The sequence below is a fragment of the Mytilus californianus genome, unplaced genomic scaffold, assembly GCF_021869535.1.
Source record: "Mytilus californianus isolate M0D057914Y unplaced genomic scaffold, xbMytCali1.0.p SCAF_4, whole genome shotgun sequence".
Taxonomy (NCBI): domain Eukaryota; kingdom Metazoa; phylum Mollusca; class Bivalvia; order Mytilida; family Mytilidae; genus Mytilus; species Mytilus californianus.
The window spans coordinates 77767484-77784431 of NW_026262690.1; the positions used below are offsets into that span (position 1 = coordinate 77767484).

Consider the following 16948-nt stretch of genomic DNA (forward strand, 5'->3'; position numbering starts at 1 on the left):
TCCAACGGAACTTATCAACCAGTCACAAAGTTCCATTTGGAGAATTGATGCAAAGAATCACATGAGGAGGGGGTATTCTTCCCTCTCTTGAGGGTACTATGAATACTAAATTTGCATGATAATGCAACTTATTCCGTTTTATGTGAGCTATGAAATACAACTTAAATTTTGCATATTCGTCCCCAAAGAAACCCCTTTCAGTGCGTTGGGTATTCTTGTAAATTAATGATTTGCTCTTATATATACTGATACTCATTCTTCCCCCTCTTTCTACAAAAAGGACGAAATATGGTATATTCGGAACGATGTAACTAGTTGTTCTGTTCCGCCAGAACTATTCAACTAGCTACATTGTTCCGGGACTTTTCAACTAGCTACTTTTTTCCGGAACTTTTCGACTACACTCGGAATAAAACAACTAGTTGGAAAGTTCCATCGGAACGAAATAACTAGCTGAAAAGTTCCGCCGGAACAAAGTAACTGACGGAACATAGTGGCTGTTACAATTATAGATTGACCTATGTGCTGTTATCTACAAATATTATAATTAATCCGACTGTTTGTATCTTTTAATAGATCAGCAATCCTGTATTAATTTAAATCTGCAAAGGAAATCCTCACATGCTTCTTACATCGTGTATATTATTAACATTTGTCTATAAGTAACACTAGCCCAAATGAAATACCTTTTTTAGAGGTATGGATTTGGTCTTGTAAATATAATGCTAGGATGTTGACAAATGTGTAGTTCAATTCTGGATAGGAACATAGCAAAAATCAAAAGTCTGAGTTCCTGTGAACTGTAAAAATTACATGTATCTTTCCTATCAAAAAACAAGACAGCATTTATATGTAATAATAGTCCTTTTCATTTTGTCTAATACCGGTATTGAAGAGAAAATTGTAAAAAAACATTTCCCAACTGAGCTTATAATGAACTTCAGACAACAAACATGGAATCCATATAGGCCATGGAACAAAGGCCATGTTCATACCAAGAATTATTTTATTTTTACTTTGAGATGTTTGTGAAGATTTTCATACCTTTTTTTCCATTGAAGCCTATTCTAGAATTTGTGGCCCAATTCGGGAATGCAACACAGTTTTTTAACCCATAAATTTGTAACAGTTACTAATTGAAAGGAAAGTCAAAAGATGGTACATGTATGTCATGTCAAACACTAGTGGATTTTAGGCCAATCTTTTCATGGATGTAAAAGTTTGTAAAAGAAAGGCATCAAACTATACTTAAAGAAAATAAAATTAATGTTACTATACAGCAACAACACATTATTAGTTTCAGTTATGTAATTTATGTGAATGCCATGTAACTTTAAACAAATGAAGTATGTAGTTTTCCTGTAAAAGCAATGGACTATTTTCATATTACCGATTTTTGACTCCGGATTATATAATTTTTCGACAGGTTGACTTTTCTGTGGTAGGACATCCTAGTACTCAGTCATGTACAAGCAACCAAAATAAGTAAAATCAAACATGTAATTGGTGTAATTTGAGGGGAAAGTTTACTGTTTTCCGATAATTTTCTCGTGTAAAGAAAATATGAAGCAGTTAATTTTCCCCCAAAATTGTACCGATTGAAAGTTTGATTTTACTTCTGTACGTTACTCTTACTTGACTTGGTACCAGGATGTCCTACCACAGAGTATGTAACCTGTCGACAAAATATAAACTTCGGAATCAAAAGTCGGTAATATGAAAATAGTCTATCAAAATTACCTGTAATCAAAATTTAAAAAGGTCAAGAGATGAAATCATTTATGTTAACAATCAATAATTAAAACAGAAGTGTTTGTATAAATAACAACAATTAAATGTAACCATAATGAGAGAGAGGTCAAAGGACAATTACTCCTTGTCAAAAATCATCATCCATGTTTTATGCTAAGTTATTGCTGAATAATCGTTCTGACATATTTAAAGGTACAAATAATTAAATTAAAGAAAAGGTCATTACATAAAACAACTGTAAAAATGTGTCACTTCTGTAAAAGTTTGTACTGTATGTTTAATAAATCAAATATGTCATGATGTTATCTTCACTTTATCCATTTCAGAATGTGAAAGTTTACTATCAAAGTCATTAGAAATTCTACCACTTTCTAGGCTCTGGGGATGATCTTTTTCTATGGCTTCCTTGAAAAGTTCCTCAGCTGTGACATCTTCATTTCGTACTAAATCTTCTATAAATTTATTAGTGTCTAAAACACTTGACATTTCTTCATGTTCAAGAGAGTCTGTATCACCTTGACTGATAGACACATGATCAACACCACATATAATACACTGGGGTAATAGTTCTTCTATGTAAATTGTCAATATTTCTTTTTGTTTCACGTTTGGTGTGTCAGCAATATTTAAAACTTTCAGATTTCTGAAACACAAAAAAACAAAAAAATTATGACTAGTACTTTCTTATCTGCATATAAAAATAAGAAGATGTAATATGATTGCCAATGAGACAATCATTCACCAGAATTCAAATGAAGTGGGTTTAACCAATTATAGGTCATTGTACCACCTTCATCAATGAGAAAAACACATACTGTTTAGTCAGTTATTAAAGGCCTGGACATGAAAAAGGTGAAGCAGTTCAAATGAGAAAACTATCGGCCTAATTTTTACATTCATGTCCAGTGTACAAAGTAGTACCAATATTGTCGACATCGCAAAGTAGGCAATGTTGACACAATATTGTACAACGTTGTCGATATTGTTTCATACTCTAATCTACATCGTTGACATTGACGATATCACGAAGTAGACAATGTCGACACGATATTGTACAACGTTGTCGATATTATTTCATACTCTTGTCTACAACGTTGACATTGACGATATCGCGAAGTAGACAATGTCGACACGATGTTGTACAACGTTGTCGATATCGTTTCATACTCTTGTCTACATCGTTGACATTGCCGATATCGCTAACACATTACTCGTGTTTACATTGTTAATTTTGAATACAATGATGTCGACATTGTGTTGTACTACTTTGTCGATATCCTTTTATCATCTTGTCTCTGCATGGTTGGCATTGCCGACATCGCGAAAAAGACAATGTCAAAACACTGTATTACAACGTAATCTATAATGTCAACATCGCAAAGATGTTGAGGAGGGGGAGGAGGAGGAGGACGAGAAGGAGGAGGACGAGGAGGAGGAGGAGGATAGAGATTTGCAAACATTAAAAAACTGTCCAAATAAGATCTACTATTAAGAACATCGACACAGGCGTAATATAAATACATTATTTGAAATTGAAATTGATAAACTAAACACTTCTTTATTTAAAAAAAAACGATGTAGGCGATGTCAACGATGTAGACAGGAAAGGGGGACGATGTAGACGATGTTGTCACGATGTTGTTAACATCGCGATATCGGCGATGTCAACAATGTAGACAGCAAGAAAAACAATGTAGACGATGTTGTCACAATGTTGTCAACATCAAGATGTCGGCGATGTCAACGATGTAGACAGGAAAAGGGGACGATGTAGACGATGTCGTCACGATGTCAACGATGTAGACAGGAAAGGGGATGATGTAGACGATGTCGACAATGTCAACGATGTAGACAGGAAAGGGGACGATGTAGACCGCAAGAAGAACGATGTCGGCGATATCAACGATGTAGACAACAAGTAAGAAAATGTTGCGAGCAGGTATAAATCATGAACGAAGTTGACAATATCTGCGATATCGTCACTACATCGTGCACTGGACATACCTCAATTTTTAACAAAAAAAACCAATAACTTCTGCTAAGGAAATATCCATTCAGCCGTGTTGGATAAAAAAAAAAAATTATATTCAGATAAGAAAGTACATAGTCATCTTGCAGCTATGTAAGAATGAAGGGCTCAAATTGGATGCCTTAGATTGTAAAAATGCAATACTGTCTGTACAATAATAAGATCTAGCTACAGATTTTAAAAGGGTAAATATTTCTACCCAACCTACCCCTTTATCCGATTGAATTTTGCCACAAAGTGCACAACCTAACAAATTAATTCATTATTAATATTTGCTTTCTTGACTGCATGAAATGCCTCTACTAGACAATAATCAATAATGCATAACAATCAGTTAAAACAAAGTTAGAACAATTTCAAAGTACCTAAGATATACCAGCAGGGTAACTCATTAAATTCACCTGATGATTAAATCAAGGTTCTAAATCATGAAATGGGGGTCAAAATACACAAAATATCAAACTGAGAAAACATGATCTTTAATGGTAAAGGAGGCTGGCCCCTTGAAAAATTTCAGAATATGAAGCTAGTGACTGATCATGGTCTGTGTTAATATGACATAAACCATGTCCTCAATGCATTTCACATTAAGTAACAGAGACACAAAAATAAAGCAAATATAAACACACAATAGATGAAGGCAAACAGCTAATCAATTGATGCATTCCACTTACTGGTAATTAAAAATGTTCATACTACAGTAAATGTATTTACAGTGTGATTTCATAGTTACTTTTACAAGTATATAGATTTAATATATACCACAACACTCAACTGAAAAGAACCAAAAAATTAAAAGATAAGGAGAAAAAAAGAATTCCACTTTTTAACATATATTGTAGGATATTTTATAATGTGTCCATAATGAACGAATGATGATGAGTAAAATCAGCAGCAATCATCTCAATTTCAAATTGTTACAACCATCAAATTATAAAACATACATTGAATATACTAATGAGGGAACAGACTAAATTTTACAGATAACATAACTTGTGCAATTATATGGTTTCAAATAAAAATGCGTTATAAAACAGTTACTCCTTTAAATATGACAATGTCCAATAATCAATAAAATAACTTACGGTAGATGATGTACACATGCTATGCCATTTTCTGTAACTCTCTCACATCCACTAACATCAAGGACCTCTAGAGTATCACCAAACATTTGAAGTTTTGACAGGCAAAAATCATCTATATATTTACAGTTGCTTAAGTTCAAGAATTTCAGTTCATTTAATCCCTCTGAAAAATATCAATTATGCTTTCATTGAAAAACCTCCTTTTGCAAAAGTATGTCATTAAGGCAGTCAGGAAGTTTACATTTTGACATCAATTCCTTTCTTAAATGTCTTTCGTTTTTCGATATTAAAAGTAGTTCAGACTACCTTCATTACAAAAATAAGATCCCTACATCATCAAGTAAGAATGCCAAAGAAAAAACTGAAACTGTTGGAATGTCAACAATTCAATTATTCTGCTGAATGAAGACCTACATAATTTTGTAAAAAGTAGGTCAACCGCCAAAAGTAGGTCATCCACCTACAGAATGACTGAAAGCAGTCATAGTTTTGTGAAATCACAATAGGTAAGTCACAAGGAATGAAGCTTACATTTGATCTGCAACTTGCCATTATGCAATAGTATTACATTGGATGTAATGAATCACTGAGATTTTCCAGTAAAATAAAAACTGATAATTTCACTACTCTGACATAATACAACAATAGTTGTCAAGACATTTTTGAGAATTTGTAGAAAAAGATATTCCTTGGAATTTCTACTTTATTTCCATTATAAGTCCAAAGTTAATATATTCAAGAGAATAAATAATCCAAGAATTCAAATGTAGAAAGTTATTCTCAGCTCTTGACCAAACAACACAGATAATTAACTCTTGAACTATTCACATTCATGAATTAATGTGTAGTTGAATAACATGTTAAATGTTTTCTTTATTTAAAATCTTGGATTAGTAATTCTATAAACAATCCTTACTTCAGCTCAATGTCTACACAATAATTCATAACCACTTAATAAACAAGTCATTTTAGTCAAATTCTTCAAGGAATAAAGTTAAGGTGTGTGATCAGAAGTATTATTTGGCTTCTGAAATTGCAATAATAGTATTATTCTTAAATTTTTTCAAAACTGAAGCAACTCACTTTGATTTATTCAAATTCAAAGATTTTATTGTTTAAATCAAATAAATTTAAACAAAGGGATTGAATAAAGGCTCAGCCTATATAAATCCTTTCCTCAACAAAATGGATCATAAAATAATTGGTTTTTACATATGAAACTAATTAATACATCAAGTGAGTCAGGGGAGGCAAACCTTCCTCAACTGTATGACCATGGTGATTAGATTATCATTCTTAAATTGTTTTAGTTTAGTTGACCCTTGCCCCTAAACTAGTAAATAGAATGCTCTCAGATACATATGTGATGTTGATTTAATTTTATAATCATATTTCTGATTACCTAGACATGAACAATGCAATAATTTAAAATCATATTTCTGATTACCTAGACATGAGCAATGCAAAAATTTAAAAATGTAGAAGTTTATCACAATATCTGTTTCATATTTCAGGGGGACCTCGGTGGCCGAGTGGTCTAAGTAGTTACTACTGTAATCACTAGCCAGTCAACACTGAGGTTGTCGGTTCAAACCCCTCTCGTGCGGGTGCACTCGACTCCAATCTTAATTGACTAGGATTGTCTGTTTTCCTATCAAAGGTCAGTGGTTTTCTCCGGACACTCCGGCTTCCTCCACCAATAAAAACTGGCAGCCACAAAATAGCCCAAAAGCGGTGCTTAAAAGTGGCATTAAAAACACAAAAATCAAAATCAAATCAAATCATATTTCAGGTTTGGATAAGCCAATTGACCATATGTAAATTTGTAAGTATTTCCAATGGTCTATGTATTATTGTCTAACATAAAAAAAACCCTCATTTTCTATTATGCTAACACATTTTCTTCATGGTATACCGTGAATTCATTTATTTTCATGGATATCAATTTTATCTTGGACTGAGGAAAAAATGTATTTTCATGGATATTTGATTTTGTGGTTCTACCAAAGTCTGCATACAAGCGTATAGAAAATAAGTCCTTCATTGATCATTCAAGTTTGTGGTTTACCTGTACCCAAGAAAACCACAAAAATTGGTATCCCACAAATAGTAATTAATCCACAGTACAAAATTTTCTTGTCAGTTTCCGCGACAAATATCAATACCTAAGTTCTCAAGCCCTTCATACAACAAATCAGAGTAAGAAGCATCAATTCCTTCTACAAACATATTGTCCATCATCCATCTTGGTAAAGTATATGATCCAGTATGATCCCTTCTTATCCAACGATTTCTGTCCAATAATTTAACTGCTCCTCCTCTTCCAACAATAAAATGGGCTGCTGCTAATTCTGGCCCCAACGTATCATGTCTTTTCTTTTTCCGTCTTAAAAAATAAATGGTTTAAAAGGAGATAAACAAATGTATCAAAAACTGATTTAACTCCTTTTTCAATTTTTATATTATTTTTAGTATGATAAATCAAGAATAAACTACAGTAGTTTGAAATACTCCCAAATTTGTACTATTCAACCTTTAAAAGTCAACAGGGGTTTCATTATCTTTTATAGGGACTGGTACTATTCTGTTTTTTTCCTATATGTATCCTACGAATACCTGTAACAGTTAACTTGTATGTAACTTCCTTAATGTATGGCAGGACTTATCACTTGTTTAGAAGTGTAAAAGTTCCAGGTATTGCCTCCTAATGAAAGGGCCTGACATATACCCACTTGCAGCATCATAATCCAAAGGTCAAAAAGAAGCTCTGACAGTTAAACATATTAAAATAAATGGCATACAAGCGAAAATTGCTTTTCTCACATTGACTTCATTAGAGGCATTCTTACTTCTGGTTTTCTTTCAAAGCTTCAAATGTTTTCAGCTTCGCTTTATGTACAAATATTTTCCAGTTTATATCTTGGTTTAAAAAAGCGTAGTGGTGAGGTTGAAATCCATCAAATCTGTTTTTTCTCTCCCTAAAACACAATTAGTCAACAGTACAATTTCATTTAGAATAAGCTTTATCTATAAGGTATGTTCAAATTTTTTAGTTCACAACTGTTGATCAATTTGTTTAAAATGCAGTCATTTTGCTTTCGTTGAAATTTCAGTTTCAGCTACAAATACATTTCCATTTGATATATTCCATCTTTTTAATTAATGTAAGTTTGGCTTTTTATTCCCTCAGTATCTGTAAATCTACAGTTTCAGCTACATGTAACATAACTATATCTGGTTATACATGTTTTATTTGTGCATTTGTATGCACCTGTCCTAAGTCAGGAGCCTGTTGTTCAGTGGTTGTCGTTTGTTGGTGTGGTTCATAAGTGTTTCTCGTTTCATGTTTTTTATATAGATTAGACCGTTGGTTTTCCTGTTTGAATTGTTTTACGCTAGTCATTTTGGGGCCCTTTATAGCTTGCTGTTGGTGTAAGCCAAGGCTCCGTGTTGAAGGTCATACTTTGACCTATAATTGTTTACTTTTTATACACTATGACTTGGATGGAGAGTTGTCTCATTGGCACTCAAAGCACATCTTCTTATTTATATTAAGCTTAATCAAGCTATACAAAATTATTTCCCTTTAAAATTTTGAAAGGAAATTTCTGTTTCTCACATATAAAATGGAAGAGCAATCTTAAAACACTACAGACATAATGAAGAAGAACTGCTTAATATTCTTTTCTACATCGTTCATTTCTGTAATCAGTATTGTATTACCTAATTCTTTCATTTCCCTCATTTATACTTCATACTTATGTACCCCATTTTTCTCTATTCCATATTATTTTGCTCATTTTTCTTTATTCATAATATTTTTAGGTCATCATTCTCTATTCTGTTAACCCCATACAAACTAACATTAATCATGATAAAAGTTGAAACTTATTATGCCTGTAAAGTTTTAGGTTGCACTTCAAAGCATTAATGCAGAAACTGAAATGTCATTAAAAATATCAAAGGGAGATATTTTGTTATATTCAATCAAGCCATACATTGCTATATAAGATTAAATTGTAAATTAACAGAACCTGTTAAATCTTTAATGTATATGCAGGATTACCTCCCATCTGGAGCTTGCTTTGATGTAAAAAATGTATGAATAAATAAATCATACTGTGACATAATTTATTTGTTTGTGCATGGTTTAATTACATCTACCCACATTTACGACATATTTATAGAAATAAAGATTCATTAATATATGATTTACTCTGGTACTTCTTCTTCTGTGCTTCCATGGGCTTCTCTTTTTACAATCACACAAACAGGATTGATCTTTGATAGACTGTGTCTACACAGCACTCTCCTCTGCAAAAAAATTATAAATTTCATGAATTTTGTAAATGTACAACATGAGATTTTACTCTTCCATGCAAATTAGATATCAAGGAAATTTAAGTTCAAATTAGATCTTCTTGTGATTTCTAACTTAATTACCTGGTTTTATCAGGCAATATAATCAACAGTATAAGGATTAGTTTTCTGTGTACACATGTACTTGTTTTGTGCACTCAGTTGTCTCCATATTAATAATCTTTTTTTTCACTTATGACAATTGTGCTGTCTATTTTTTCTGTCTCATTGTTTTTGATTGCACCCATGTCCCTTAGTATCTTTTCTCCTTTTCACGATTCCTAACCACAATTTTCCATGAAATCAATTGCTTATAAACAATAATAGTTATTTCCAAAAATCCAAAATATTTTTTTTACATGTAGTAACAGCAAAATGTTCCGTTTGTGAGAGCAGCCCAAACCTGTTTATGGCAATTTCTATGGTTCCCATTAACATTTATTACTGATACACCAAACTGGGGTTGTTTTTATGAATTGGTTGAACCCAGGTCAATGGATGAACATGACGTCATTGAATAATTGGTTCTTTCTGTGACTTACGGTATTGGGTCCGTTCGCTCCCAAAACTCATTGGCACCCTATTTTTATTCAAATACCAGTTGAATTATAAGATGTTTTTTAGATGTACATGTATATATCAAAATATTTATATTTTCATGAATGAAATTCGTAAATTTTTTAAAAGAATTTTTTTTTTTTGAGATTAGATGATTAGTTATTAATTGTGATTTATTTAAGATTACTGTTAATTTGTATTTACAAAGTTAATTTGGAATTATTGTTATGTGTTTGGTGTAAAGTAAAATACAAGTAGTTAGCTTGGTAGGAATAAAAACAATGAAGATTTTAAATGAAAATAAAATGTTTCGCTGGGCGCAGCTTGATACGACCGCAGAGGTCGAACCCTGAACAGTTGGGGCAAGTATGGACACAACATTCAAGCTTGATACAGCTCTGAATTTGGATTGTGATTAAATATTTGACACAGCATAGGTTTCTGACACAGAAAGAATGTGGTCTAAGAACTTCAATTTTTTTAATTTACCTATTATGGTCCAATGTCCAAAATCAAAATACATGGTTAGATTCAGCATATCAAAGAACCCCATATATTCAATTTTTGTTGAAATCAAACAAAGTTTAATTTTGGACCCCAACTTGGACAAACTTGAAAACTGGTCCCATAATCAAAAATCTAAACACATGTTTAGATTCAGCATATCAAAGTACCCCAAGAATTCAATTTTTGTTAAAATCAAACTAAGTTTAATTTTGGACCCTTTGGACCTTAATGTAGACCAATTTAAAAAACAGGACCCAAAATTAAAAATCTAAAAACACGTTTAGATTTGGCATATCAAAGAACCCCAATAATTCAATTTTTGATGAAATCAAACAAAGTTTAATTTTGGACCCTTTTGACCACAATATGAACCAATTTGATAGCGGGCCTACAAAATAAAAAATCTAAATACATGGTAAGATTCAGCATATCAAAGAACCCCATATATTCAATTTTTGTTGAAATCAAACAAAGTTTAATTTTGGACCCCAATTTGGACCAACTTGAAAACTGGGCCAAAAATCAAAAATCTAAATACATGTTTAGATTCAGCATATCAAAGAACCCCATATATTCAATTTTTGTTGAAATCAAACAAAGTTGAATTATGGACCCCAACTTGGACCAACTTGAAAACTGGTCCGATAATCAAAAATCTAAACACATGTTTAGATTCAGCATATCAAAGAACCCCAAAAATTCAATTTTTGTTAAAATCAAACTAAGTTTAATTTTGGACCCTTTGGACCTTAATGTAGACCAATTTAAAAAACGGGACCCAAAATTAAAAATCTAAATACACGGTAAGATTTGGCATATCAAAGAACCCCAATAATTCAATTTTTGATGAAATCAAACAAAGTTTAATTCTGGACCCTTTTGACCTCAATATGAACCAATTTGATAGCAGGCCCACAAATAAAAAATCTAAATACATGGTAAGATTCAGCATATCAAAGAACCCCATATATTCAATTTTTGTTGAAATCAAACAAAGTTTAATTTTGGACCCCAATTTGGACCAACTTGAAAACTGGGCCAAAAATCTAAAATCTAAATACATGTTTAGATTCAGCATATCAAAGAACCCCATATATTCAATTTTTGCTGAAATCAAACAAAGTTTAATTTTGGACCCCAACTTGGACCAACTTGAAAACTGGGCCCATAATCAAAATTCTTAACACATGTTTAGATTCAGCATATCAAAGAACCCCAAGAATTCAATTTTTGTTTAAATCAAACTAAGTTTAATTTTGGACCCTTTGGACCTTAATGTAGACCAATTTAAAAACGGGACCCAAAATTAAAAATCTAAACACACGGTTAGATTTGGCATATCAAAGAACCCCAATAATTCAATTTTAGATGAAATCAAACAAAGTTTAATTTTGGACCCTGAAATCAAACAAAGTTTAATTTTGGACCCTTTTGAACTCAATGTTGACAAAGTTGATAACGGGGCCCAAAAATCAAAAATCTAAATACATGGTTAGATTCAGCATATCAAAGAACCCCATATATTCAATTTTTGTTGAAATCAAACAAAGTTTAATTTTGGACCCCGATTTGGACCAACTTGAAAACTGGGCCCATAATCAAGAATCTAAATACACGGTTAGATTCGGCATATCAAAGAACCCCAATAATTCAATTTTTGTTAAAATCAAACTAAGTTTAATTTTGGACCCTTTTGACCTTAATGTAGACCAATTTAAAAACGGGGCCCAAAATCCAAAAACTTAATACACGGTTAGATTCAGCATATTAAAGAACCCCAAGAATTCAAGAATAAAACCCCATTGAAATTGATCAAGAAATAAGCAATTTATACGAAGTATCTTCTTTTGCACAATACTGTGCAATTGAATATTTCTTGCTATTGTGCAATACTGTACAATTGACAATTTCTTGCTATTGCGCAATATTGTGCTATTGGATATTTCTTGCTATTGCGCAATACTGTGCAATTGAAGATTTCTTGCTATTGCGCAATACTGTGCAATTGAAGATTTCTTGCAATTGTGCAATACTGTGCAATTGAAAATTTCTTGCTATTGCACAATACTTATTATATAATAATTTACACATCCTGTTTGGTGTGTAACTCCTACCATATCATTATTATTTGCTTTTAAATATTAATCAGAAATAACCAACTTAAAATGGAAAATTTTAAAAGAAAAAAAAAAGGAAAAAAAAGAAAAAAAAGAAAAAAAAAAAATCCCCCCTCCCAAATTTTTTGAACCCCCTTATGATTCATCACCCCCAAACTCAATCCCAGCCTTCCCTTTGTGGTATGGTACCTTGCAGTACAATTTCAGAGAGATCCATACACTTGAACACAAGTTATTGTCTGGAAACTAGAAAAATGCTTATTTTTGGCCCCTTTTTGGCCCCCAATTCCTAAACGTTTCAGGCAATTACCCCCAAAATCAATCCCAGCTTTCCCTTTGTGATATGGAACCTTGTAGTACAATTTCAGAAATATCCAAACACTTACACACAAGTTATTGTCATGAAACTAGAAAAATGCTTGTTTTTTGCCCCTTTTTTGGCCCCTAATTCCTAAAATTTTGAGGCAATTACCCCCAAAATCAATTACAGCCTTCCCTTTGTGATATGGAACCTTGTGGTACAATGTCAGAGAGATCCATACACTTACACATAAGTTATTGTCTGGAATTACAAAAATGCTTATTTTTGGCCCCTTTTTGGCCCCTTATTCCTTAACTGTTGGTACCATAACCCCCAAAATCAATCCCAACCTTCCTTTCGTGGTATTGAACCTTATGGTAAAATTTCATGGAGATCCATTCACTTAAACTAAAGTTAGAGTGCGAAAACCAGTGTGTCTTCGGACGACGCCGGACGACGCCAGACGACGACGACGACGACGACGACGCCAACGTCATACCAATATACGACCAAAAAATTTTCAATTTTTGCGGTCGTATAAAAAATGAAAGATAATTATTTTTAACAGCTTGTGACGAGTTTGATAGTCATTTGGAATCTTCTGCCTTTCTTTTACAAGTCTTAGAGCCAAATAACTTAGTCTTTGATCATCATGACAATGTTCATTATCCATTCCTTCAAAATAATTCACAAAAGAAAACCTGTTAACGTATTTAGAATGTCACTTTATTTTAAAACAATAAAAAAAAACTTATATTTTCTTTAGGCCAGGGTTTTTAAATTTGTTGGTTTACTGATTTTTCACATGAAAAAAATGGTCGGTCGGAAAAAAAAAAGAAAAAAGTTCCAAATATTATTGCTCAGTTGTTTCAAAGGGTCACTAGCTACGAGATATATAAAAAATCTAATATATGATTTTTTTTTGTTCAATCATTAATGAAAGTGAAATAGTGAAATAATTATTCGTTTTTAGCCGCCAGTATGGTTCAATTTTGTCAAAATAAGCTAAGAAACATTGATGATGAACAGGATGAATTATTCACTTGCAAGTGAATAATTCGACTTCATTGAATCCGTATTCATGTGAACTTCAATTTAACCCCTTAGCTAGAGATGGATAACACGTGAATTGTATGTGTAAAGTTATTCAAAGGAAAAGAATGTCAACATTGAAAGTGAAACAAAGGTAAATCATTTGATTGACTGATCCGATCCACAAAAAATCATTCTTATACAGGTAAAAACGATGATAAACATTTATTTTTAATCTATAATATGAAATTAAACAGACCTAGAAAAATCCAATAGCACGAGTTCGCTTAATCTATTTATATCTTTATTTATGTTTACATCGCTTATATGGTCATCTGATGACTTTGGAGGTCAACTCCATAGTTAATTAGATGGCGTCTAAGACTACAATAAACACAAAATGAAGCTAGGTGTTATCATGCCCATGTCCTGTTAACTTTTTGTTTTTTGACTTTTAATAGTTTGGATAAATGTTTCACATTGTTATAAATCAAATATGAGAATTTGAGTCAAATCGGTGAACATGAATTTGACAGCTAGTGCCCCTTTAAACATACAATGTATGCCATCGTAATATAATTTCGAAAAAGGGGGGTATGTCCACGGACAAACACGAGGTTAAATCATCATTTCACGAACAAGAAAAAACAGCTCCACGTTGCTTTTTATCACCTTTCAGGAAACATGGTGAATAAATAACAATTGTAAACACGTCATACGAAAATAAGACTTTACCATCCGTGTCAAAAACGAAGAAGACTCATCCACTGGAAAGTCGAGGATATCGGTTTCATCATTTGTCATGCATTCCCGTTTTTGGTATCCAAATGGAGGAACTTTTTTTTCAATATATGAAACAAAAAATTTCCAAATTGTCTGTGAATATCTCTTACTCTTAACTTGATGTTTTGTTTTTCACATTTGCACGGGTCCATTTCATCCATGAGATGACAAATCTAACGGAATAATGACAAAACAGGAAAACAAACTTATTGTAATGGGTTTTTAACACAGTTTTCGTTCTGCAAAATTATTTGCCCAAACAACATTTCAAGGTCAGTTATGATTGTCTATTTTTAGATACGTAAATGGATTATTTTTAGATTTTTATTTTTTGTCAACACAATGTGTAATCATTTCTGTTAATGTTTAATGCTTTTAATTTCATAAAAAAGAATATTTTTATTTATATTTCAGGGAAGATGTATTTGTTAGGGTCAGTGGATCCATAAACCAACAAATTAAAAAACCTTGGCCTTATTTTATATCAATACACTAACTAAAGCACGATTAAAAACTTATTCAACACAAAACCTTTAAAAAGAGTGTGAACGGACCCAGGGTGCAAATGTGTGAGGTGCGAACGTGAAAGGGGGCAAACGAGAATAGGAGCGAACATGTGGGTGCGAACGAGAATGGGAGCGAACATGATTTTGGGCGAATGGACCCTTATATATGACATATTAACAGAAGCATTGTAACATAGATGTACGGGAAAGTGCATGAATTCGAAAGTTGTCTAGACTATATCGTCTCGTATTGTGTTTTCGACCGTCTTATGTTTTCGACCTAATTCTACATACACTTCCTGTATGCTGCACATGTCCGCGTGACGTCATATTCGGCTGCTATAGTAAGTAACAATATCAAATAATACCATGTGGTGGTTAAGATGTTCCAAGTAAAGTTTCTGTAATTGCGTGGTGGTTAAGATGTTCCAAGTAAAGTTACTGTAATTAAGTATTTACGTTTTATTATTTGATATCACATTTTTGTACCCTTTTACTTATACTATTTTTACCTTCAAAAAGAATCTATAAAAAATAAACAAATATTATAGAAATATGGCAGGGGGACTTTTTGCACGTGTAGTTTACATCCAGGTCATTACGTCACATGACTGTCAGGTGGTTAGTTGTAATACTTTTAAGTTATTTTTAATACGGAAATCTGCATGATCCTTACAGCTTTTTACTAAAAAAATAAAATATCGATTAATTTTAATTTACAGAAACAACAGTCATTGACAGTCTGTCACTGGAAATACAGACAATACTCACTCCACAATGTCTTCACTAAAGTATTGAACAAAAAATTACTGTATACTGAGACTACTATAACACATGTGTTATAGTAGTCTCAGCTGTATACAAGATCAAACTTGCTTCCAAAGTGCCTCATGTGAAATGTGTACAACTACTAAGTCAAGATATCAAAATAATATTTTTTATCTTAAAGTTGTATATGTAACCATTTAATTCATTAGGTCATAAGTTTGATCGCCTCCTGACAATTTAAATAATTTGATATAGACGTTGGCATCAAATTATAACCAATTCCGGATTTGTATGACATGTCCCTTCCGACTTTGGACCAGTTTCTTAGATAGGTGGAAAACACAAGACGCTATTTTTTGTCAACAATGTGCCATCGATCTAATGAACTCAAATAAAAAAAATTATTTAAAATCGAAATATATTTCGGATACAATTATTTTATGCACAAGTATACTAGTGACTCTCAAAATGTTAGGCATGTCTTTGTTCAAACATATAAACATGATAAAAGGGAAAATTCGGAGAAATATGTTAGTAGGTCGAAAATACAATACACAGGATACTTCAGGACAGAAGTTCAGTTCACATGTGAAAGTAGTCCAAATAATTATGACGTCTTGCAAGGCTATTTTAATTTTTTTTCTGGGACGCCTTCCTACTAATGTGAAAGTACAGTCAAACCTGTTATAAAGGTCACCTCTATTGGAACACCTGTATTGTCGGGTCACCCTAATTTTTGTGTCATACTGTAGTAATACTCGTGCATTTTTAAAGTTAAAGGTCAGTATTCTCACCTTCAAATATAGGTTTGACTATAGCTACACAGAGACATCTAAAATCAAATCACAAGTTTTATCAATGTCCAGAAGTGGACACAATAATAAATACAAATATTGACATAAAACCACAATATATGAATACACAGTGTAGTTTTATATAATAAACATTGAATAAGACTTAGGCATTGCGACTGGATTATTATAAAAAAATAAGTTGTCTTACCAATGCCATTTTAAGCCGCTTAAGTTTCGGAAAATATTTTTTTAAGACTGTAAACTTTTAAATGTATTGCATATTAAAACATCGAAATATAAAGGCTTATTCATGCCAAAATGCCCGAATTAATTAAAGCTAAAATATATCAAGGCATT

General features: G+C 32.2%; 1 protein-coding gene across 1 annotated transcript; it reads right to left on the reverse strand.

Moving 5' to 3' along the window:
- Window positions 1–1762: 1762 nt before the first annotated feature.
- LOC127698754 (distal membrane-arm assembly complex protein 2-like) lies at window positions 1763–16821 on the reverse strand. The gene is made up of 6 exons (XM_052202420.1): window positions 16800–16821; window positions 9083–9180; window positions 7716–7844; window positions 7032–7252; window positions 4867–5029; window positions 1763–2395 (listed from the first exon to the last, which is right to left on the reverse strand). Exons 1-6 carry the CDS (start codon window positions 16806–16808, stop codon window positions 2047–2049), a joined length of 969 nt encoding a protein of 322 aa, XP_052058380.1. The 5' UTR covers window positions 16809–16821; the 3' UTR covers window positions 1763–2046.
- Window positions 16822–16948: the final 127 nt, after the last annotated feature.

What these genes read in the sequence shown, in the direction of transcription:
- LOC127698754 (XM_052202420.1), bottom strand. An exon ending in ACAGAAGAAGAAGTACCAGA is followed by an intron (nt 7,845 to 9,082) that starts GTAAATCATATA and finishes ATTGTGTTTTAG; the next exon opens with GGAGAGAAAAAACAGATTTG. An exon ending in GCTTTGAAAGAAAACCAGAA is followed by an intron (nt 7,253 to 7,715) that starts GTAAGAATGCCT and finishes TTATTTTTTAAG; the next exon opens with ACGGAAAAAGAAAAGACATG.